This window comes from Rissa tridactyla, chromosome 2 (genome assembly GCF_028500815.1).
Source record: "Rissa tridactyla isolate bRisTri1 chromosome 2, bRisTri1.patW.cur.20221130, whole genome shotgun sequence".
Lineage (NCBI taxonomy): Eukaryota > Metazoa > Chordata > Aves > Charadriiformes > Laridae > Rissa > Rissa tridactyla.
The window spans coordinates 131,248,498-131,274,580 of record NC_071467.1 but is presented as its reverse complement, the minus strand read 5'-3'; the positions used below and the strand labels follow the sequence as shown (position 1 = coordinate 131,274,580).

The window sequence follows — 26,083 nt, the reverse complement described above, 5'->3', positions numbered from 1 at the left end:
GTATTACCCTTACTTCTCTGAATAAATTCAAATGACAGCCCCATTTCATTTCTTCATTCAGTCTGGAGGCCAGATGGCATTAGAATCATTTACTTCACCTTGTTGTGCTTAATTACTACAATCAACACACTATTTTCCAAATTAATCATAACAAAGTAATTTCATTAGTAACACAGCAGGCTGTTGAATTATTAGCATCATAACAGTTTGCAAACAATTAAACTTTATTTGAACCTTAAAAATTTGCAGAGTAGAACATTATTGTAAGATCTAATGGCAGTATAGTACAAATCCAGAACAGAGCAAATAATCAAGTAAAACGCTGTACAAAATATGACTTACAATCACCTTTTAAAAAATTAGCTGTTTTTCTGTTTATGGAAAGGCAAGTGCAATCTAGGTAAACAAAGAAAATAAAGCAATTAGCATTTTCTGCCATTGAGTTTTGTTTAAGTAGTATTAACAGAGATTTTCTTCTCCAAAAAAAGGTTATGGCATTTGCACAGATTTACAGTAAACAACTCATCCGTGGCCCATTTCATGGTTTATTCCAAGACACTTCAAGTGCGTTTCGGGGCAATCTTTCACGGTTTGAATTTTAAGGCAGTCTGTGTACTAAAAAGGGGGGGAAGGAGAAGTACAAACAAAAGACACTATCTCTCCGGCTGCCACCACCCAGGAGAGGCAGACGCTGGGCACCGGGAAGCGGCTCATCGGTTGGGAAAGGACTCCCTCTCCTGGAAAAACGGCAGAAGCGGCAGGGAAGGGGGAAGGGGGCTCGGCCTCCTCCCGTCCTGTGAAAATTTGCTGCCACCTACCGCCGCGGGCGCGCAGTGCAGCGCGGGGGCCGCGCAGGGGCCGCGCAGGGGCCGCGCAGGGCAGCGCGCCGCCGCCTCCCGCGCAGCCGCTCCCGGCTCGGCAGCGCCGTCCCCGCTGGGGTCCGGTCCTAAATCAAGTTTCCCGCGTATGCAGTTCGTCTCAACAAGAAGGAGGAAGGGCGGGGGAGAGGATTTACTCTCCTAAAAAGTAGGTGGTGGTGGAATTCGGAATTACACGATTAATAAGGCGACATTTCGGTGGGCAGATTTATTACGCTGCCATGTTAAACAAGAGAGAAGGAGCTTTTCTAGCCGCGATGTTAACACTTCACATTCTGTACATAACCCACAAGCACACTTGATAAATTAAAGTAGTGAAAGATCTGAAGACCACAATCTATCATTTTAATGCTTCGCTGATAACGTACAGAATCAATTTCAATGACTATCTATTTTTTAAAAAATTACAACAAAACTCCGTACCCTGTTTGACTCCTATTAGAATCCAGCGTACCGCCAAGTACCAGACATTAGCCACTGTAAAGCACAACATCTTAGTTTACTGAAGAGGATCTAATTCCCAGCCCAGACTAACGTTACCTTTTAACCCACGGTGCTTCCAGGGCCCGCCCGAAGCGTAAACAGCACCAGCAACTACAAGGGGACCTGCACAGGCTCAGCAATTCGCAGACGGGCTTGACCTGCCTCTTTGGCAGATTAAGGGTCTCACAAATCAAGTGTGTGGGAGGATTCAAAAAAAAAAAAAAGTTGATCTTGCACGCTAATAGTAAGGCACATCTCCAAAACAAGAGGATTTTAAAATATTAACTCTGCCCAACCCCTCGTCCACAAGTGAGAGTATTTTAGTGTACTTTTATTTTTAATGTTTGAACCGATGCTTTTAGCCACAAAGTTCTGGGTTTGACAGTAAGACTGCAGGTAGCCATTATTAACCCACGTAAAGCTGAAGAGGTCTGTTGCACAACTTGTATCAGAAATTCCACATACCAACAAGGTATCCAGATCTGACTTTGTGAAAGCATCTGTAAGGTACAGCTGAAATATTTCACACTACCACGGACAAAATTCATTCTTACCTGCCATTTAGCTGATGTTGCCTTCACAAAAAATTGTGGGGTTTAATATATTGTCTTTTTAGACATTTTCACCTAATTCACATCTCAAAGTCAGAACGGTATCAGGGCAGTATTACCACACAGGCGGATTTCTTACATCAGCAAAAAAGCCAAGCCTTCATTTTGTGGTAACAAAATATTAATTAACAATAACAATACTAAATGTATGAGAAAAATAAATCATTGGCTAAAACAGAATACAAAAACATTTGGAAACGGAATACCCTGAAGATCTGCAATATTACACATAAATTTCCCTTGATTTTCCTAGGAAACTGCATGAAATGTACAGTGATCATTAAAAGGTTAATGTATGCGTGAACTGAGTAATAGTTTTCTACTTTCGAAGTTCAGCTTAATTTTTCTAAAACTGAGGAACAGGAAAACATAGTCAAATTCCCCGAAAGAACACAAACCTATAGCTATACAGAGTGCTGCTTAAGAAAAGATCAACAGGCACGATCTGGCTGCTTGTGCCCCATATGTTAATTACCATCTATTTCATTTCCTAGCATTACAATTCCATAAAAAGTGGCTAAGAAGAACATTTCCGCAGAATTGTGATCAATTACAGTTTTTAATGTTTAATACACACAAGGCAACGATCTGACTACATTCGCCGAAACCACAAAACGTGTACGGCAGAATCTTCTTCTTTCAGAGGCCGGGTCTGTAAACTGCAGCTGCACACCACTCTTGATTTCAAGCGCAGATTTCTCCTGATTAGGGAGAAGGAAGTTGAAAGTTCATCATTAACCAAAAAACCTCAAACATGCCTATCAAACCCAGCCCAAGTATCTATCCCCTTCCACAGTTTTCTGCACAGATGCATACATAGTACTTACTGAAGTAACAAAACTAACTGGAAAGCACACCAATTTTATTTTACCAAAAAAAAAAAAAATCTGGAACAGGAACGTAGCTATAAAATACATCATCTTCTGTACACTGTGGTTTAATATTTCATACAGAATCCTAGAAAAAGTGCTTTAATTGAACCTTCAATATATTTTGCCATAATCTTTATGTTAACAGGACTCCTACAAAGGTTCCAGGAAAGAAATACTTATGAAACAGAGAACAAGGGAACATATAAGCCATTACAGAAGATTGGATTAAAATGTACTTACCCAGGCCTCTCAAATATCATACATCTCCATTATGTAGGCTTTAGGCACCAAGCCAATGGTTCCCTTCATTTCTCCTACCCACCAGCCAAATCTATTGTACTCCTAATTGAAAACAATATGCAATATTAACCTTTAGTCTGATATAAATGCAATAGAGTTTTGTATGCAACTCCTTATGGATGCTTTCTCTTCTATACAGTTATAATCATTTCAACTGAAAATTAAAACATTATATCTTTTTGTTAGAGGCATTCACATGCAGAGTTAGGCAAAGAGAGAAGTTAAATTTTAAAAAGTCCGGGCATAGTCAGGAAAATTTCTTAATTACGGCCACACTTCTCTATAACACCTACTAAAAATAGCTGACCTGTCCATCCTGTATTAATTACAAACATAAAAATCTTACCTTTGTAGCTAAAATCTAATAGCACAATGTTGACAAAGAAGAATCAACAGGGATTCTTTCAGTATCACAAGGCTAAACTCTTAAGAAACTTACAATCAACTTATTTTAAATACTACTTCACTCAAACGTGAAGGGAACACTATATATCTAATACATAATCTCTTTCTACAGACAAAGTCTACTATTGCTTTAGGCTTGCAGAAAATTCTATGGCAGATCTCATATGTCTGACAGATGACTAATGTACTTTTGTTTGAAATTTGTTTAGGCTTAGTGAGATAAATATGAAACAAAATGAATTATAATAGTTTAAAGAAATAATATCTTCCAAAAGCAATACCAAGTAAGAGTATTGTGGGATCCAAATTTAATTTTTTTCCTATGAGGTAAATATTTTAAGATCAATCCTAACAGCGGTTCAATAAATTGTAACAGCTGAAATTGCACACACACATATATTGAGTTACAAATGAAGCATTATTAAAACAGAGACCCCATTCAAAATGGAATGATTAGTAAAACAGAAATTACTTTGGAACAAACATGGAAAATAAAAAATACACAGATATCTGTGATAAGCAACATCTGCTTCCTTCTACGCTGCTCTTCTGACGAAAAAAGCAAAAGGCTGTAGGATTTTGAATTAATGGTCCTACTGAGATGAAGCTATTATTTTGACTGTAGATAAAGTTTTTCAGTTATAAATAGTCAAGTGGAGCTTAAGGGTTAATGGAGTTTCATTAGAGCCTGAGCTATAATGATTTGCTGCTGGCATATTTGGCCTGGTCGAGAGTTCTCTAGGGTCCTATGAGGTGCTCAGTGTACTCAGCTCTCCCCGTGCTTAACTACGATGAAACCCTGTTGATGGCCCACTTTCATGTGGGCCCAGGCTTTTCTTTTTTTTTTTTTTTCTTTTTTCTTTTTTTTTTTTTTCTTTTAACACGCTTGCATGTAGGCACACACACACACTTTTATATTTTTGTACTGTGGAAGGCTGAACACCAGTCTTAAATATTTTTTTTCCTTCTCTTCACGGTGAATTGCTTATTTAAAAGATTCTATCCTGCTATCCATAAAATACAGCAGTAAGTGTGACTTAAAGAAAATCCACATAAGAAGCGGCAGGAAAACCTTCATTTATGATGTGAACACACAAATGAGAAGGCTGCAAAAGTAATTCCACCTTCTTCCCCCTTCCACTGCAGAACAGACTGCTGCCGATGGGTCTGGTCTGAAAGTCTAGAGGTATCTGAACCTGATCTTCAGTGCAAACTGCCCTCCACAGAAGTTAAGAACCGCTCATAACCTTTCCCGTGGGTGTACACATCACACCCCAAATCCTTAAAGGCTAAATAATACCCTGACACTGAGGTTTATAATGTTCCAGATCAGCCTGTTTAAAAAAATCTATGTTTTATCTCACAATACACTGGTTAAATATACAAACTAGATTTCTAGACTGAAGTGGGAAATTGCTGAAAGGAGCAGTACTCACGTATACTACTGGAATCTCAGCAATAAATCTCTCCAAGAGAAAGCAACAAAAGATTTTAAGCTGTTACATGGATCTCGTGAAGTGACTGACAGAAGTGATTAAGCAAGTTTTGCTAGACATCAGCCAAAAAAACAAACAATACATGAAATGGGGGAAGTGACTTAGCTAAGCAGTCATTAAATTGCATATGACAAATGGCACAGAAAAAGCCTGCGGACTACATTACCCATTGAAAAAGTTCCACTTAGCAACACTACATGAACTTAGAAACAATTGTTTTTAAAGAAACAATTCAGATACCTCAAATTAAAACTAAAAGCGTGCTGTTGTTTTGAAAACTTTCTGGGTTTTGCTACTTACTAATACACCACTTACTGCTCTGGCACGAAGCTAAGTGAGAAGATGAAATGAATGTTGATGTAACAGCCTAGTAAACTAATTTAAGGATTCACTGCAACCATTATACCATACAGACAATATCGCAACACAGAAGCTTTTACTTTACATTACTATTCTTTGCATGGGTCTCAAGAGCAACATGAATCCCAATTAAACTATCTGCAGTCTACAGAAGTCTGAACACAAATATAACGCAGATACCTGTCTAGCAAGAATATAAAACTTTAATCTCAGGTTTTAGAATAATTAGATAGCACTCCCTTTTAAACTGATTAAAGTACAGACATTTCTCTTTAAACTCCTAACCACTCCTTTCTGTCCTCAGTACCACAAAAGAGTGCTCACTAGTCGGGCGGATAAGCAGTGCCCCCCAGTCCTTTCTTGAAGTCACACAAAAAACCCAAATCATGTATTGTTTCTATCGTTATCATATAAACTCCTTCATAGCAATATAATTTAATTAATGCACTGCAGTTGTAAGGTCCATATGTCTATTACGGCTGCTTAAGATGTGTAGAATAAAAGTCTAAAGCCCACATTTGTGGGAGATAAAGATTAATACGCAGAAGTATATGAATACAGTTAGGAGTTTTATATGAATTTTTAAGAGTTGGGAAGCATGGTGCTTTTGCAAGCGTCAGCTTCAGATCTCAGGTACCACTGGGTTTACCATCTGGTATCCCTCACTGCATTCAGCTCTTAACATCGCTGCTAACATAGGCAAGCGACTGTACTTCAGAAGGACTGATAAAATAATGAAGAGTCCTTTAATCTACAGGAAACCATTGTAGTCAATTTATAAGAAATATTGCATCCCTTTGTAGGATGTGTAATTATTTTCTATTAATCATGTGCTATAAAGCTACATTATGTGGTTATTCTGTTATCACTAGAAAGAGGCCTGCAGTCAGCTCCTGACAATGTTAGGTAATTACTAACACAAAGCTTCTTTCTCCTTATGTAGAAACGCTATCAAGATCCAGAGGTGCTGTGATGCTCGCTGTATGAAAATAACTCTCCAAAGAAATTCAATAACTGCAAAATGAATTGCTCGGAGGCAAAGAGAGGGATCAGAGCGGGGGGTGGGGGGGCAGGGCCAGATATAGCAATGAGGGGAATGCACAAGTGTGGGGCCAGGGCACTGCCATGTGACTGGGAGCACATTTGCCACACTGGGACACACTGGGCAGGGACAGGGTGGGAGGAAGCGGCCACCGCCCCCCCTGGAAGACACGCAGCAGGGCAGGCGAATATATTGCACCAAATAATACGAAACAACCGCCTTAACAAATGAGCAAGTGCTTTCTAAGCTACTCCTGTGTTTTCACTGTCTGTCATAGAGTGGGTTGGGTCTTCTCCCCCAGCAGAAATTTATTAACCAAAGTGAAGTCATTTCACAGGGCAGCAAGGAACAGGTTATGACTTAATATTTAACGTGCTGGCAAAACACTCTCCGTACAGCATGCTATGATAGCGGGGGGGGGAAATAAAATGCCATCAGGGTTTACAGGCTCCTTAAATGCTCTCAACTGAACACACTGTGAGCAGATGCTTCTCCTTGTCCCTGTCCCACCAATTTGTATGTACCTGTGACTCCACGAGACACTGATCTTAAAAGTTTTTGCACTGGGGGAAAACACAGGAGGTAGAAATACACTACCTGACTACCTGTTTTCTTACTGTTATCTTTTAAAGCCAAGATTATTGTACTACATAGAAGGTAATTTCGATATGCAAGAAGAGAAAAAAAAATTACATGCAAGGGGATTTCCAAAACAGTCTCTACCTTTAGAACAGATCCTCTGCGTAAATGAGGATCTCCAGATGCTTTGCACCGTATTAACTTCTACTGACTTCAGCAAAAGTTGAGAACATCTGGTCCTTGGGTAATTAGTCCCTATTGTTCAATACATATGGTATGTTTTTTGTGTTTGTGGGGTGGGGTTTTTAAATTTGTTTTGCTTTTTAAAAAGAGTTGCTGAAAATCATCATTGTGTTTCAATGCCTTGAAGAAAACAATGGAGTGGTATTTTAAAAAAACACAACTGAAGTGCGTGAATTCAAGATTTTTCTCCTGCCCTCTTTCAGTGGCACTATAAGTAGTATTAATTTACAGGCTGAAGATCTGCAAGCTTTAAAACTGAAAAGCAAAATGTATCTATACCCTTGTTTGGCGTTAAAATAAGTAGCCTCTCCTATCAAACTAAAGATGTGCGGAAAGCAGGGAGAAAATTTTTTTTGAAGAATATCCTGGGGGGCAATTTTGGCAAGATAATATTTTAAAACACCTCTAATTCATCCAGGAGATTCAGACTAGCTAAAAAATTTTAGAACTTCCTTTGGTGTAATTGCTGAATGATACACTATCAACCAGGGAGCATTTTTGGCACAGAACAGCATTTTCTCTAAAAAGCAGAAAATGACAAATGGTTTAGATAACTGAACAAGACTTCTTCACAGGTAGTAGAGTTGTTTTAAGACAGCAATAAAATGGTCATCTTTAAGAATATAAGCCTCAGATTTATTGTATGGTTGCATTATTAGATTTTATTTCCTGCAATGACATGAGACAAAATAGACACCAATTAAAGAGTTCCAATATAAATCAGGGGAAGCAGAGTGAATTCTGAACCAAAACTGGCCCCTGAAAATACCCTGGAACGATAGAAGGACCATTTTATTTTCCATTAGATGACACAATGCCAAAATTTTTTCTGATCAGGTAGGTAAATACTTACATATTATCAGTATGCAAACCAAGAGAGCTAAAGTCACTTTGCATTAGTCTGTCTTCACTAACCTTCCAGTTAAAGGCCTTCACACTTATGTTTAGACATCTTTTTTTTTTTTTCCCTATAAGGAATATACCTAAACAAGCCAGAAGAAGGAAATGTGCAACTTAGTATTGCAGTTTAGTTTTGTTCAGAAGTGTCCCACTAAAGTGGATCTCCCAGTGCTCCCGCTTTCCCCACCTTGTCTCACTTTGCAGAGCCGTCAGTCTCAGAGCACACGCGCTACAGCTCTTTCAGATAAAACTAAAGTGGAAGATGCACTTGAATGTGCTCCAGACACTAATGTGTTCTCATTCCACACAATCATTCCACAAAATTTGACCTCTTCCGACATCAAACCCCTTTGAAAACACACGGTGTGGATGCTGGGGCCTCAGCACCAGGTGTTTCACGCTGCAAATCTGCTCCTGTTGGTACTTACTATTTGCTAAGGTAGACATGGGCAGTATGGTCATGGAAAGAGAAATTATTGTTAAATATGGTTCTCAGGATGATCAGTCAGAGAACAGCCTCACAAAAAAAAAAAAAACACTACGGATTTTAGTATGTCTTTCACATCTTTTTGAAAAAAATACTGAATAAATACATTTTATGAAGATTATAGAGATAATATACAAAATGCTACGCTGATCATGAAACAGCTGCACTATTAGGTTGTACCTTATTTCACAAGCAGTAACCTGAGCTAGGGAGATGTCTTTGTCTTTTCACTAAGCACAAAATACAGGTCGAGATGCGAGCATTTTAACAGACATTTCTTGTATTGAAAGAACAAAAATCTGCCACACTGGAAATGTACAACCACTGAATAAAGGATAATCTAGACAACAAGTTAACACTCTAAGGGTTAAGTCAGAGATGAGATTTCCATGAATCATAAATAGCAGACTGAGCAGCACTATATTGCATTGGCTTGTACTGAAATAATAACAGGGAAGGAGAATTCCCATGCAAGATATAATTTCTGATTTTCAAGTATTATTTATTGTTTTAATGCAAATATAAATATAAATGAGATGGGAATTAAATTAGCCTAAAAGTTAAGAAATGTCAGTAATTCCACTAAGCCTGCTAACATCTAAGTAAATTTCCATTACTACTTGCATTTGGCTGATGAAACGATGGCATTTCCAAACATAAAACATGCACCTAATGCAAACAAACAAATACTGCAAGTGCTGCACTTGCATGAATTGTGCATACCAAACTTAAAAAAAAAAATAGGGCTACCTCCACTCCCAGTTGTCTTTGCTTCTGGAAATTGACTTCTTGAGTAAGCGCAATGGAAGATTTATAAAATGGATTGTTATCTCATGGTTTGTTTCCCCATTTATCATATGGGCTTGAAAGCAAAGGCAAGACCATAAACGAGCAGGAGTTAAGAGCAATCATCCTTTTAGAAAACAGGATGCCCAAGTATTGCCTTTTTAATAGTCAATATTAACTAAGAAGTCAATATTAACTAAGAAATCTTATTAATGAGTCCCTCTATCAGTAGAGCTATAAAATGTTTTCTACTGCAGAGCGGGAGAGGGGTATATAGTTTTCTGAAAGTTCACATAATTTGTAGCGTAAGTTATAAAAGCTACTTGAATATTCAGGAATATGATAAATTAAAATTATAATAATATGAGTTTATCTGTACAGATACATTCGTCGATTAATCTGAAAAGTTAACTATTTTTTTAAATAAAGAAAAGCTAACAAGTACTATCGCAATAGTTCTGTTAATTCTGCTCAGTTTGAAATTGCAACTTCTGAAGGAAACTCTCAACGGCAGAAAAAAAATAGAAAAAAGTTTGGGGATAAGAGCCCATAGAACTGCTGCCACACAAAAGCCACAACAGACATAAATATTTAGATTATAGCTAAAACAGGTTTTGAATGCACCTTTAAAACAGGGAAAACATGCTTTTGGACAGTAATTACTGCAGTTGTGCGTAGGTAGTTGTATTATCAGAGTGTAAGCATGCAAATCATGCGCATTGCACTAACACTAAATTTTGATGCTCAGTTTAAATCACATTATGGGGGATTTGTCTTTGCATAATGCTTAGCTTTTTTAAGAGGTAAACATTGCCAAACTGAAACCTTGCTCATTCTTCTGAAAGGCATTCACCTAGAAACTTGCATTTAACATATTGCTCCTCTTGCTTTATTTAAATTATGTCAATGCCCAAATTTGCTAAAATAGTTGATAATCACGTCTGTTGTACTAATGATCTCATTTCTTGGAAACAAAATAGTCACTTTTCCCCTAATTTCTATAAAGGTATGTGAAAAGGAGGTAAAAATATATTGCTTTGGCAAACTATTGCTGGGAGAGACAAATATCTATCTTATCACGTTCGGCAGAGGAAGCAATACCATTTATATTTCATTGTAAAACAAAGAACTATTACATGTTGCACAAATATGCTCGATATTTTGTTAATGCTTCACCCTTCCTACTATAATACTGCTATAGCCGTACTTACTTCCTTATCAGCAAAATGTGGTTTTCAAGAGTAATGTTCATACCTGGCTGACATATGATAGAAAGGCAATAAAGCCATAGCTAGGTTCAAGCTGAAGCTGAATTTATGACACCATTTTGGATCCATACACATCGCCTCCTGTCAGTACCTGCATCTCTCATTTTCAACCACTAGATGGTGTGAAAAAATAAAAAAATTGCCAAGGATTCCTGCCAACTGCCACAAAATGCAAGTATTAATGTAGTGGATAAGGAAATATTTTTTGAAGAAAAGTCTTGACCCACTTCAGGATGGTTAGGTTCACTTTTCCTTGGTTATATTTTCACTTACCAGACAAAGAGCTCATAAATGATCAGACCTTGAAACTGAATCAAGTGGAGGGTTAAGATGGATAATTCTCTGGCACTTTCCCCTCCAAGGACCCTAAATTCAGAGCTGACAGTAGCGTCCAGCACTCATTTTTCTGAAAAAGCTGTAACAATCTTTAAGTGAAACAGGGCTGAATTTTCTGGGCTGTATTTTGGAGTAGAAATCATTCCCAAAGAGAGAGGCTCTATATATCTGGAGACGCAGCCAGCCTGTTTCAAGGACCGATTACGGATTAATCATGGCATGACCACAAGACAGCTGATATACAGAGGACAGCTTAAGCTACTGTTTTTCTATTCTGCTCCATTTTTTAAATTAAATTTCTCACTCTTTTGGGAAAGAGTAGCAAATTATTTTTTCACTTACAGGCTGAAGATTAAGATTTTATAGTTCCCATACCGTACCAGAAGAGCACAACCCACAAAGAGACCAAACGCGTACACTGGAATCCGTTTGTTCATGGGCTTTTTTGAGGGAGGGAGAGGGGGTAGAGGTGGTTATTTTGAATGAGTACCGTTCTTCAGTACAACTGCTAGAAAGTCTGCCCAATCCAAGAGCGTTATTTTGCCTTTAGTAATGCAGTTCAGTTATTAGTTTAAGTGACAATGAAATAGCTCAAAAGACATACATGGTCACATTACCATTAGTAATATATCTTCTCTGTTTTTATATAGGACTATCTTTCTACCCATAAATCTTAAATTTATTTAAACAGAAGCTGCTACATTTATTATCCAGAAACATTGCAGTTATCACAGAAGATTTAAAGCAGTCGTGACAAAACTGAAGAGTTTGAAACTAAGACAAACAGATGCCTTTAGCTTTCACGCACCTACTTGTATATTTTAATGACCTACAATATCTTTGGAATTAATTGTACCAAATGGCAATTACATCTGAGATATATACTCTACATATATTTTAAAAGGTGTTTTTTTTTCAATGAGAACTTGAAAAGCTCATCTTTTTTCTAGTATGTGGGGAAAAAAGAAATTTCCTTTGATTAATTGTTGAGAAGCAGACTTCAGTGGACTTCAATATGAGATGTATATTTTATGGGAGGTTTTGTTTTTGTTGGGGGGAGGGGGGTGTTAAGGAAAATTAGGAAAATTAACCAACATTAAAGTAGAAAAAAATTTCATGCTTATACTGCTTATCATCACTTTAGATGAGAGGAATTATATTTATCATTTGCTTTGCAAGTAGGAAAGCAGTAAATTAAAAATTGCCCAAATCTGTACACAAATTTGCAATCTGAGCTGTCAGAACAATTACAATATACATACAAAGATGAAAGCATAGTTCGAAAAAACAAAGCATCTTCTGTAGCAAGATGCCCAAAAAGTCAGAATCAGCATAGTCAGGAATATAAAACAGGAAACAAAAACATAACATACAAGATAATTTAAAATTCTACAAGGTTAACTTTTACAAGCAGAAAGCACATTGTCTCCCGTTAAATCAGTTAACAAATGGTAGCCAAGATTTAACAAGTAAATAAACATGCTTTTAAGTTAATTCCTGTTATACGGCTGTGTTTTAAATGTGATTATAGTTCATTTGACAAAATAATTAATTGCAGTGAATATCTGATTGCAAACAAAGGATCTGAAAGGGAGTGCCAATTTCCCCCCATAGAACTGTGGGAATGTGCCCTTCTGCCATGGCTCTCTTTTTACAGCTATGTAGCCCCAGTAGCATCCCGTACCTTGCTGAGAATGTAGATAACGTCACCACGTTTAAATGTCAACTCATCAGGTACATCTCCTGTGCAGTCCCACAAACCTTGATAGAAATTGGCGTAATCGGTATTTTTGCTATCTGCAAAGAAAACGGCATCTAATTACTAAAGGACAAAGACTGAGGGACTAAAGTTACTCTTGAAATCTCTCGATACTACAAAGTAATTTATCAGCACACATTTCTTACTCCTCTTTATAGAAACAGCTCCTTCATACCACAAAAGCAAGTGGAAAACAAGTTTAATATGCGAGCCCATCACTGGCAAGTTCTATCACTTAAAGACATGTAGCTACAGGTTTTTCAAAGCATTTCCAGCTGCAACTTAAAGCAGCTAGTTTTCCTCTACTAATATACTTCCAGCAAGCCATATTTGTATCTCAACTTGAAACTGATAAAATTGCTAGAATTAATAATAATCTGTGAAAGGAAGCCAAAATAAGTATTTTGTGATATGCTCCCCCTCCCTCTTCTGTTCCAACAAAACTAAATAACTTCTCTGAGAACCTTTGAGATAATCCTTGATTGTTCCTTCTGAAATATGGGAGAACTTGGAAACTGTTGCTGAAGCTGCATTTTAAAAATATTTGTGTCAGCTCCAGTTTAGGACATTAAGCTCTGGCTAAACATGCAACTACACTACAGTCATAAACTCATCCCTCTAACAGCATAAGCACAATGGATGTGCTGTGTTCGAGCTGCCATACAGACCATTAACTGATTGATTATTTAGCACTCTTTGCTCTGTAATACGGCAATAACACAGTAATAAATGCTTTGTCATACACTTACAATACAGAGTACATCTATTGAAACACAGTGCTTACACACGGTTAAATACACTGGGTGCTTCTGTTACACTGCAAACTATTTCCTGTTTTTAATTCCATGAGAATGGAGTGTGATGAGTTAATGCAAAAAGAATGTAAGCAATACCACTAAGATGACCAGTTACATTATGTATACACTAACCAGACAGAATGTATATGTACTAATAATTTACATCACTGGAAAGCTATCTTCTAATTCTGATAACATAAATATCACTGAACTGGCTGGATCAAGGCTGTCATCTTAGTTTTGTTATATGATCCTTGAACAGCAGGCTTGCTGGTTATTCCAACATATACCAGTTACATTTGCATGTCGTTAGCACTCCACGCCATTATTTATAGTTTACAATTTAATCATGATTGGTTCATTTTATTACTGAAAAAATCCTGCTAAAATATCAAGTATCAAGCGAGAGAAAGTGTCATGCTATAAAGAAATACAGCAGTATTCAACTTGTGGTTTTCCCTATTTTGACAAATACCTAGATTTTAATTTTAATACTCTTTGTATGAGCAAGAAGAGATTGTTTTCTATTTATTCATCTCAGTCTGTGTTCTGTGCTATCTCGTTTTGATGGCAATACTGTCATAAGGCTAAATATTCACAACCTTGAATTTAAAGCTGCTGTGTAAGGTAGCCACCATTTCATTTTCCATAAACTGGTGATCAGTAGCTACCACTTGCTATATAGCACTAGGGGGCGTTCTGACTACCAGTGCACAAATTCTGTCCGCACACCACAAGCACCAATATATACGTATATAAAAATTCCCAACCATTCAGGAATAAGAGATTTGGTTATTGTAAAATGCATAGACAGAATAATTTCAAGAGGAAGGCGGAATCAGTTTGAAATGTTGCACCTCCAAACTTTGGCCCTCCCTATTTGTCAGCTCATTATTCAGCAATTTAGCATTAGACAATCATAAACAGTAACGCAGGTTAGCGCCAAATTAACTTCTGATAAATATTAAATCAGAATCTCTCCTCAGTCTTTTGATACTGCACTGATCACACTTCCCTGCTTTATCTCATAAAAGATAATGTAAGCCCATGTGAGAAAAAACTAAAAGAACTATTTCAGTACATCCCACCTTTCAAATCTTTCAGCAGTTGTCTTAATCGTTTGGTTTAAAATACATTAATCAGGACTTCAGAATTGCACTGAAATGAATCATGACTTTTCACACTGACTTTTATCACTTCGAGGTCTGATCTTACCTTTATGTGCCTGAAGTAACTCATGTTAACGCTAATGGGAGTTACATGGGGAACCACAGCAGCAGAAGAGATCCTACAGCGGGTGAGACACATCTCTCCCTAGATGTTCATCATGAGCATTTAATTAAGACTTAAAGTGGAAAAGCAACTCAACTAATAACACGGCAATTCTGGAAAAGATGCATTTTAAAATAAACTTATTGCAACAGTGAAGATGTTGCCCAAAGACTAAGCACGGCTCTGTGTTCTCATTTGCGAGTTCAAGATCAGGCAGAGTTGTTTGAATCAGAAAGCCACATTTCTTGGAAAACCATATACCAGTATACCAGGAGCACAGAAATGAAAAATAGGGAGAGAAAGTGCCAGTGTAAGTTTGTGAACAACTATGCTGATCTTCCAACAAGTTTTAATCTCAAAGTCCCCTCTTATACCCACCAGCTCAAGTTTCTCCAAATTCTGTAAGTGCAACTACACATGCGTAACAGCTAATCATAAATTTAATTTCAGAGTCATCTAAAGGGCAAAATGCTTCATCAGACAATTCATAGTGCTTCACAAACACAGAGGTAGAAAAAAAAAAAAAGCTACAAAACCCTCTGCAAAACACAAGCCCATTCTTTCTTACTTCAGTCCCTCTTTCAGTTAGAGAGGACCCTGCCAAATTTCATTTGATTGTCTCTGAAGAACTGAATAAAACAAAACCAGGAGACCTGGGTAAAGGAATTTGGTATTTATATGGTAATGAAATCATGTGGAGCTACTTAAACACATGTAATACCTGAAAACAGCTGGTGGATTTAGCATCAAGAACTTATGTGCCCATTAGAGTTCAAATTCAAAAGATATTGATTTGCTGGCATTACCCTGTCAGAATTACACTCTATTCTTATACAGTGTGAAATGTTTTGTGCCTTAAGAATACTATAATGACATAATTGCTAAACTAAAGTGTGTTGTATTTCGAAGGCATGGTCACTTAGGCCATAAATATGAATAAGACATGATTTAAAAAAAAATAAAATAAAATGCATAGCAGAGGGTAGAAAGCAGTTTGGTTTTGCCTACCCGCTGCTTTTAATATTACCAGTCACAAGAAACGGGTGAGCAGGATTTTGGATAGGTTGTTTCTCCAGGACATACTTCTTTTGTTCCAGGACAGCTATCTGGATGAACAGCCATACAGCAGTTTCCAAAACTCTCCCACAAAGAATTCCTCATGGTTTTCTTCTGCCATCTCTGTTTTTCCAGTAACAGTAATAGGAACAACAGATATTTTTGTCCAATATACCGATGAAAACATTTCAGAGTTCATTTGACAGATCAAACAGCAACAGCTGCCAGCTTTCCTGACCGTAGGCTCAGACTGCTTATTTCACTGAAAAATACTGGCACCTGACAATACATGCTTGAAGAAAGGTGAACAGTTCAGTTAAAAAAAACCTGACAAGTATATCACTCAAGCATACACTTCAAATATGTTTAAAACTTAAGAATGCCCATGGATTACTTAAGGGGAAAAATAATTATAGGAATATTCTAACAGCCTCAATAGACAGAAAAAAAAATAAAACCTGGAAAACCAGATTAAGAGTACATATTTCAGAGGGATTTAAGCGTGCTGTCCCATTGCAGCCTAAGACAATCTAACTGCAGGCAGTTCCAAACCTGCCCCTTCTCTTGTGCCAATTTTGTCACTTGCCATTTCTGAGTACGAGCCTGGCAAAAAACTAAACTGACCAAAACAAAAACAGGAATTACAGCCCAAATATGTGAATGCACTACTTAAAACATTAGAATAAATGTGGCTGTGACTGATTTCCACTGATCTTCCGTTTTAACATTGGTGTTATCTAAGTTAGCAAACCCTACCACGGTAGTGACTTAGAGCCAGCAGTTCTGTTATGTGTTTACACATTGCTTGGGGAATGAAGGAATACGTGTGTAGGTTTTCCTTTCACCACCATGGTCCACTGCCCAGGATGTTAAACAGTCTGCCATTCTGATTCATATTCCTTGCCTCTTGATCAGATTCGTCAAAAGTTTGTAGCATCAGATTTGAAGATTACTAGTCTGGGCTACTGAATATTTGAAAGAGGTAAACTTCTGGAAAATTAGTGTATCTCCTTTCAGTGATGATGTTCTCAATATTTACCATACTGAAGGCTTAAAGATAGAAAGACAGGTGAAGTTCAAAATTAATGCTACCAGAATGACTCTGTCTTACACAAGTAATTTAGACTTAGTGTTGATTCGCATTGCCCAGATGAGATGCAACCCGTTAAAGAACATAGTTATTTGTTTGTTCTGATGATGTCCTAAACAGCAAAGAATGCCTGTTACTTACTTGCCGTTTTTCCCACATGCCAGGAAAATTATGAAAGAAGGGCAAAATAATTGTAGTGTATTTATTTGGACTCAACCTCTAATCTAGCCCAATCTGTTCAGTATAATCTTTCTCACTTCCCTTCTCCTATTGCCCTGTAGATCCTTAGTCTAAAATCAAGGTATTTACACTGAGACAGCCCAGAACATGACACTCAGTGAAATAGTGATTGTGGAAATGATAACGGGTAGATAGTGGTAGCAAAAAAGACCCAGCAAGCCATATTATATACCTGAAACTCTTCAATGCTTTGGTATTTTTAAATAATTAGGTCACTAGCAATTAATATAAAGCTATCCAGCAGCAACAGTCAGCATCAGGGAGCAAAAAGAACTCAAGTCTGCACATTAATTGAAGTAGAAGTAAGTTAACGGGAAGAAAAGAATAGGAAAAAAGAAAGGTTTTTTGCATTTATCAGGCTGAGCTCATAGACAATTTGCAGAATATTTTCTGTGAAATTCAGGTTTAGTAAAGCTAGGAATAAATTAAATTTAAGAATATATGCACTGTTTGTGTGGAAAATCATTAAATACTGTTGAGTCAGGTTAGATGTTTATGATGTGATGCCTATCAGAAACACTCGTGTCAACTCAGCCCTAAAAGTCAAACAAATTTCCAGCGTTGAATAGTTAACTAAGATCGGATCAGAAAATTATTGCTTGAAATGAATCTAATATGTGGGGAGAACTGTTATGGTATTTTCAAGGACATTACACAGGGTTGGTAAGACTGATAAGACTGTTATCATAGCAGTTGAAACTTTTCAAAAATGAAGGTGCTTAGGTTTTGATTTCTTAGATGTAAGATCATTCAGAACTTCAGGAAAGTACATTAGCACAAAAAAAAATGCTGTTGGCAACTTTATAATTGGATTGACCCCATGCTCCATTATGACAACACACTCTTATAATTACGGTAATGTCTAAATGAGTACTAAATATTAAGACTGTAATGAGTCATGTTGGTTTACACATGTTTTTAGCAGAGCACAATGCTAACAGCATCTGATGACTTGGCTCTTGTTTCCTTTCCAAGAAAAGCAACCCAAAACTCCTCACAGCAACCTGTTCCTGCTTTCCTGTATGGGTCAGGAAATCAGGCCTCTGTTTCCTCTCCACATGTTGCAACAGGAAGAGCACTGCAGAGCTACTTCCTAAAGGAACTCTTCTTGCCCACCCTTTCCTTGACAGCCCTGAAAGAATTATGTGTATTATGTACGATGGGGGAAGGAGAGCCAGATTGCATGTCAGTGCAGGTCACAGTTACAATGCAGCAGATCTCAAAAAGGTGTAAGGTCTGATAAGAAGCAAGTCTTCTCTACTTGCTGTGTCAAATGACCAATAGTTTATCTAAAGGTCTGTGCCCTTGAAGCACATATATATCTTGTTTTTAAGCATAACTGGAAATACCTTTCTGTCAAGAAAAGTTGTCTGGCCATGTGACTTTACATGGTGTTTGCAGTTATTTTTCCAGTCCCAGAGATAATTAGCACAAGGGCAGCTTGCCAAGCTAAAGCTGAGAGAATATCCTTCACAGCCTTTCTGGGCATTTGTGTCCTTTTCCAATTTTTATGCTGCTGTCACCGGACTCTGGCATTTCTTACCCAATTCATTTGCTTTCTGTGGTAATCATATGCAATGAAGATATGCATGGCCAACATTTAAACAGGCTGCAGATCAATTAGTGGTCTTAAGTTTATCTGATTTTTATCAAAGAAGACAGAGCTTTGGGTCGATTGTCAGAGCCTGTGTCAAGTTGACCTTTTCAGAGACGTCTACATTGCCAGTCCCTTGGGCAACTTGTTGTCCCCTGTTAGTCTCTGAATGGCAGAAGTCTGTTCTGCTCAAGCACAAAGTATACACAGATGTCTATATTACATTCTTATAGGTTTGACAGCAACTGCATGTTGTATCTATAAACTGTCCTTTAGCAGTGACACTTCCTCAATGATGATAAGCTAATTTATGCAACTAAATCTCCTTTGTGCAGAAATGAAAGCTAATTGAGTCATTACAAAGTAATTCAGGAAGGAATACCTTGTATAAATTGGCTTACTTTATAAATCCTTCTCAAGTGGTTTTCATGCATCCTAAGTGGTGCTAAGCAGTTTTGCTGCCATCAAATACCCAGCTGAAAAAGACAGCTTTACAGGGCTATGAAAACATTATTTTAAAACAGCAAAGGGAAGAGACAAGAAAACAAAGGTAAAAAGAAAGTGCATACACAAAATAAAGAGGAAAGATTTTAATTACCTGAAACAGTGGTAACTTTCTCCTGGCTCAGTTTTCTTGACACTTCAGCCTTTGAAGGAACACGTTCTTCTGCAAAACACATAACTGCAAATGAAACTCTGAAGGGACACCTCAGCTGACAGGAATTACAGCCCGCATCATTCTGAAAGTCACACTCTACATTTCCAGATCATAAGCCCTGTTTACTATTTTGCATTCATACAGAAGTTGGAACGTTGTTATTTCTGTGGTTTCCCCCACCCATCCAAACACTCCAAGAGTTTTCTTTCAAAATCTCAGTTGTGAACATCTGTTTCCCTTTTCACTCTGCTCCGAGTGCGGTAATGCTGCGGTTCTGCTGTTTTTCAGTCATTCTGAGACAATTAGAACGAGGCTTCTATTCTGCTACGTACATTTCTTGCCGGGACAAAGAAAGGGAAACTGAGGATTGAAAAAGTATCCCCAGCCCATGCAAGAATTCAGAAGTCCTTAAGAGAAGTATGGACATACGGACATGCCTTGAGAGAAGGCAGAGGACATCTTACCTTCAACACTGTCAGACACACACACTAGCTGGACACCTGCATGATGGGACCACAGCCACTACAGATGCTGTGCATTCAGTGCCCCTGCCTGCTGCGCCTGACCACGGTTTTAAGCAAGCCAGACCGTATCAAATAACTTAGTGCAAGTTTAGGAAACAAGAAAAAAGAAAGCCTGGCAGTGATCAGCTCTGAAGCATGTTTTCTGGCTAGCAGGCTTGGATCGCTCTGAAATCCCCACAGGCAATTTCGAAAGACGTGCTCCGTGCTCCTTGTCCTGCACCGACGGGGAACTCTCTCATCCCCACACCCTCACTTTAGTAAATCCCCAACTCCACTCAACACAGGGACATATGATCTGCTCCTCACATTTCACAGTCTGTTGATGAGGCAGAAAATGGAACAAACTATGAGGGGTTTTAGCTGTATTCTTTCTTTAGGTTCATAAGAAAGTAGAAACAGATTTATCTTGGCCTTTACAGTATATCAAAACTGACAAGCTGCTGTACTGAATGAGGAAAAGGTATATTGATAAACCCACTTCTCAGACAAGAATTGGACTTTTAATATATTTAAACTATTTGGCTTTGCTACTCATCACATCTTATACAGATATTCATGCTTCTTTTTAAGGCACACATTTCAGCAGCTAATTTTGATATTTTATTAATGACAGACAACAGGTACAGAACTCACAGCTTTTAAAATGTTCCTTATCGTGCAACTTTTATGTAATTGCCTATCTACTTTGACAAAGTGAATTTTATATCAACAGTTCAAAGGATTTTTAGCCTTGTAAAAATTTAATCTATCCACAAGACTGTTCCTGCAAACATTAAAACAGATGTTTAAAGCACAAGAGTAGACCTGTTGAAATGAGTATGCATAATTGCTGCTAACATATATACGCAGTCCTACAAATATTACAATTACATCATGAGGTTCACTCTACAAAGAGCTTTGAAATTCTGCCCTACTAAGCCAGCAAGAGTTTTTGCTCTATGACTCTTCACTAGCTAAAAATCTGGTTGAGATGAATATAAACTATTATTTAAGCCAAGACAGAAGAAAAAACAAAACCACAACCAAACAATAGAATGGGGAAAATCTGAAGCTGTGGTACAACACAAAACACTCTAAACTATTTACTGCATTCAAATGTGTTCCCCAACTTGGCATAACACTTGTTGCACATTTCCAAGTACACTCATTTGTTTATTTTAAGCACTCCCATTTGGAGCATAAATGGCAAAAATACATCTCTATGTGCTGTCCGGAGCACTAGGAGGCACTGTCATTCTGTGTCTCCCCTACCACTACTACACCACTCACAGGTAGTACTATCCCATTGTCAGAAACTTTTTCTAGGATTGCTCCCTTTTCCCAGAACAACTTAGTTTCATCCAACACACAGAGAATTATATACTGGTTAAATAAATGTTGATATTACATGTTACTGAATGCTTGGACCTACATCAATTGATGTGTTGAATGTACTGTGGATTTTAACTCTATCACTGTCATGGTCATCAGACTAGCTTAAACTGAGGACTGAATTTAATAGAGGGTATTTCAACTGAAGTAAAACAGCAGAGGAGGTTTGAAGAGATTTTTTCATAAGGTACAGTTGAATACATGTAGATTGCACTGCGGTTTCAAGGAAAAAACTAGAACATATGCATTCCCCTTCCTGAAAAATGTATTTCCTAGACACAGGAGTTCACCAGATCCATATCTGAAGATGAGAAAGTGTCTGAACCAAGGTTATTTGAATACTGAAAAGGTCCCAAATTCAAACAAAGGCTGTCCATATGAGCATATTGGTTTGGATCCCAACCATCCCCACTTATCACACTTTGCTTTGCACTACAGAGTTGTCACGGACAGGACAAACTTTCAGGTGCAATTAGACTGGAAAAGGCACTCCAGAAGCACACTGAACATGGTCCAGCTGCTAATGGGCATTCAGTCATGGAACCAGACTAAAGTGACTCCACAGGGAACCCCTTCTGAAACATGCACAGTGCAAACATCAGGTCCTCGGCACAAACTTGTACTTTATGAATCTGTTGCAAAAAGTCCACACTACTTGCTAATGCAATCATGCTCACAGTGGAGCAGATGTAATGAGCTTGGCTTTGGGTGTTAAAAAAGAACCTATGGTTCTTACTAGTCTTTTATGGTATTATGTCCTGAAGCAATAACTATGTGCTGGAGATGTCCTTTAAACACAGCAACCTCAATTACCCCAGGAATTACAGTTATCATCAGATGCAACATACTCAAATTTGTGTTGCAACATGGAATACAGTCAAAAGATGAAAAATTAAAATAAAAAATATAGCAGAAGTCCTTCTGTATTACTAAGATAGTGTGTAAGACAAGTCATGTAGACCTTTAAAATAATCTGGTAAAATGTTTCCTCTGGATCTCTTCTTTATGCCATCGCTCCCCCTGTAGTGAAAAAATACTCTCCACCTTCTCACTATGTCAAAATGAGACTAATCAACACCAATCAGACCACTGAAGTCTTCTAGAGCTGTTGATCCAAAGAACCCTTGAGATACAGGTTATTTTCCATACTCTGCTGGTACTCAGAAACTGTAATGGCAAACAACCTACAAAATTCTTGTGGTGACAATGCAACAAGGAACGAACTATATTTGTTTAGGGGTTTTTTCAGTTAGTCCATGAAAGCTGTTGAAAATAATTTATTTATTTAATTTGCAGTCTGAAGAAAAAACAGAAAAATAATCACACAATTTAAAAAGTGAACAATGTATTCTACACTAGCTGAGATTTTTACATTAACACATTGATTATTTTTCTTTCAATTTCTTTTTCTTAAGGGGGAAGGGGGGAAAAAGTCAGATTATTTCAGTATAAAATGGATAAGAGTTTGGCTTGAACAGTGCATTCCTTCAATGGAATGTGGTATCTTCATAATAAATATGCATAAACTTAGCAGTTTCCTCTACTAACACATTACTTAACCATCTTTTTACATTAGACTCTAAAATTTAATGCCATTATTCATTGGTATTCTAGTGTCTTCTAGCCTCTGACAGATTGTCATTGCACAATACTAGTTTATACCTTGGATAATCCCAGTTTGTGGGTTAATATATTCTATTCAACACTTTAATAACAGTAAACAAAAACAGCTCAGCTATGCAGCAAAATCTACCAAACCACACAGATGGTTATACGGTTTTCATTGTGTGGTTTCCATAGCAATCATATTGCAAATCTGGAAGCTTCTTGCAAATAAGCAGCTTGTATTTACATGCCTCTCAGCTGCAGCATGGAACTGTACAACATGTAAAGTTGTTATTCCAATCACATATTGTTAGAATAATCATTGGAAGATGTTTTGATCAGTTCAGATAAAAACTACTGCAGTGAACTAATTTTTCATCTTATTTCATAAGGATACAAGCAATCACGCGCCTGTAATGCACATTAATATGTCTTCATTTGAAATCTCACTGTGGTGTCAGAAGGTTATAAGCATACAAACAGGTCTTGTAAGACAGACCCCCACAAAAATACTTCTATTATTAAATAATCAATTAAAAAAAAATCACAGTGTCTCTATTATTGTACTCAGCAGGGATGACAGATGAGTGCAAACAAGGTGTGTACAGGAAGAACTCTGCTGACACTGAACATCGTGGGTCTATACTGCTTTGTGCAAGAAAAAGTAAAAGATACAATGGCATGGTAACACCAAGAGTATTATTCCTCCGCAATGCTTTTCTCATACCAAATAATTACTCTGCACAAATGTAAACAAGAACTTTCAAACATGAATAAATGCTTACTGTGGGAAAGAATCAAGACCTTTTCTCTCTCAGATTTATAGTTTTATGAATTGACCTAACCCTATAACAGATAGGTTATTACTCTAATAAGGAACATAAATCAATCCAGCTATGTAATTTTTAAAAAAAAAATTAGTGAGAACTGGCTTTTTTTATAAACACGATTATTTCTTTAGAGAAGCATTTGGGAATTCCAAAGAAGGAACAATAAACATGCAAAATTTAAGAATAAAATACTTTTTATAATTTGGCCAAACTAACACCCTCTGCTAGTGTTAGTAGTGAGGGCTACAGACTATCTGGGGTCAAAGGAATAAGAATTTATGCAGGGCCAGCAGGCTACCTTATGAGAGGACAGTACTCCCAAGCCATGGGAAGGGGGTCCTCTGCAGTATTCTCACTATATACACACCTGTACATGCCTATACACTTCATCCAAACTCTTGCCGGGTTTTAGCTTAAACAGATTGATATCCCAGAAATCCTCCATGCATTGCTCAATCCTAGGCTTATTTGACTTGGTGTGTGTACTTATAATGGCAGGGACTTTCCTTTCTGGCCTCTTCTTTAGACTCGGATCCACTCATTCTGTAGAGAGAGATGTCCAAATCCAAGAAGCAAAACTCTAGCTTTGATAATCCTCCAATATTCCCACAGATCTGTCCCTTTCCACCAGTTCCTCCTGGGCATTGCAGATGACTGGAAGATTTAGACACAACCTCCTGACATTTCACCCTGCATTCCCAGTAGCACTCTGGTGCACTCTGTAAACAAATGAAACAGCTTGGAAAAAGCTGCTGAAGGTGCTATTCTCTAGCTACGGTGTGAGATCTGGGAAGCGTCAGAGAGGAGGAGACAGACCATTATTTTATTAAAGCTCCATCTGACTGTACCAGGATGCCTCCAGGATGACAGAAGTGGGACACAAACTGGTTGCTATTTACAGAAGGGATTATAAACATAAGAATTTCTTACCATGACAGAAGAGAGGACAATTCTTGTTTTATTCCTACTTCTGTGGGTCAGCTAGTTACCACCCAATGGCTCAAACAGAGAATTTATATTCCTGCATGACAAGCTTGAGTGAAAAAAACGATTTCTACAACATAGGCAGAGGAGACACACACAGAAATGGGTCACCCAGACACAGGCAGAACACTGGGATTGTAGAGGAGGTAACATCAAAGTATAATCAGAAGCTGCATTTGAATAAAAGGTCACCACCATGCTCAGAAATACAATGGGAAGCAGACAATACAGAATTGCATTCAAGCAGAATACAGAAAGAGATCTCCAGGTTATATATGTTGTATATAAAAATACATTTTAATGAAAAATATTATGCACACTTAGATGATTTCTTTTTAGTTGAGGACAGAACCCATGCCAATTCCTAGACCCAATTCCTTCCAACACAGGTGATCCACATCTGATTCCAAGGTGGTTCTGCATCCAGCTCTGGAGCCCTCAGCACAGGACATAGATGGACCTGTTGGAGCAGGTCCAGAGGAGGACCACAAAAATAATCAGAGGGATAGAGCCCCTCTCCTTTGAGGACAGGATGAGTTCAGCCTAGAGAAGAGAAAGCTTCAGGGAGACCTTATTGCGACCTTTCAGTACTTAAAGGGGGCCTACAGGGAAGATGGGGAAAAACTTTATAGCAGGGCCTGTTGCAATAGGACAAGGGGTAATGGCTTTAAACTAAAAGAGGGTAGATTTAGACTAGATAGAAGGAAGAAATTTCTTTACCATGAGGATGGTGAAACACTGGAAGAGGCTGCCCAGAGAGGTGGTAGATGCCCCATCCCTGCAATCATTTAAGGTCAGGTTGGATGGGGCTCTGAGCCACCGGATCTAGTTGAAGATGTCCCTGCTCACTGCAGGGGAGGTTGGACTAGATAACATTTAAAGATCCCTTCCAACCTGAACTATTCTATGATTCTATGGAGGCAAAGGTTTTCTTTAAAATATACTACCAGATAAACTGGATGGGACCCCCAACTAACACTTTTTTTGTGCAAGTTTTAATAGGCTCTTTCAAAACAACCATTATTTAACTTCCAAAGTAACCAAGGTTGAGTATACACACCGCTCCGTCCTACCAGTGGACAGTAACAGAAGCCTGTTATTGCTATTGACAAGCTACTGACCCCCCAATGGCCTCGAATAAATAGCATTGGCTGTACAAAGTGAAAACGCTAGAATCATGAAATACTTTGGGAGAGAAGTGACCTGTGGAAATTGCTTAGTCTAACACCCTGCTTTAACTCTGAAAGTTTGATCAAG

The 26,083-nt window shown here is 37.8% G+C and overlaps 1 protein-coding gene across 3 annotated transcripts in view; it reads right to left on the bottom strand.

Moving 5' to 3' along the window:
• Window positions 1-206: 206 nt before the first annotated feature.
• SKAP2 (src kinase associated phosphoprotein 2) overlaps window positions 207-26,083 on the bottom strand; it is a 122,137-nt gene continuing 96,260 nt past the window's right edge. For 2 of the 3 annotated variants that reach the window (XM_054190158.1, XM_054190159.1), the window contains 4 exons: window positions 19,453-19,521; window positions 12,731-12,843; window positions 3,085-3,186; window positions 207-2,673 (listed from right to left, as the gene is read on the bottom strand). In XM_054190158.1, the coding sequence (XP_054046133.1) occupies window positions 3,094-3,186; window positions 12,731-12,843; window positions 19,453-19,521 (275 nt within the window). In that variant the 3' untranslated portion in view covers window positions 207-2,673; window positions 3,085-3,093. The remainder of the gene's footprint in view (window positions 2,674-3,084; window positions 3,187-12,730; window positions 12,844-19,452; window positions 19,522-26,083) is intronic. The other variant, XM_054190160.1, reaches the window with a different exon arrangement.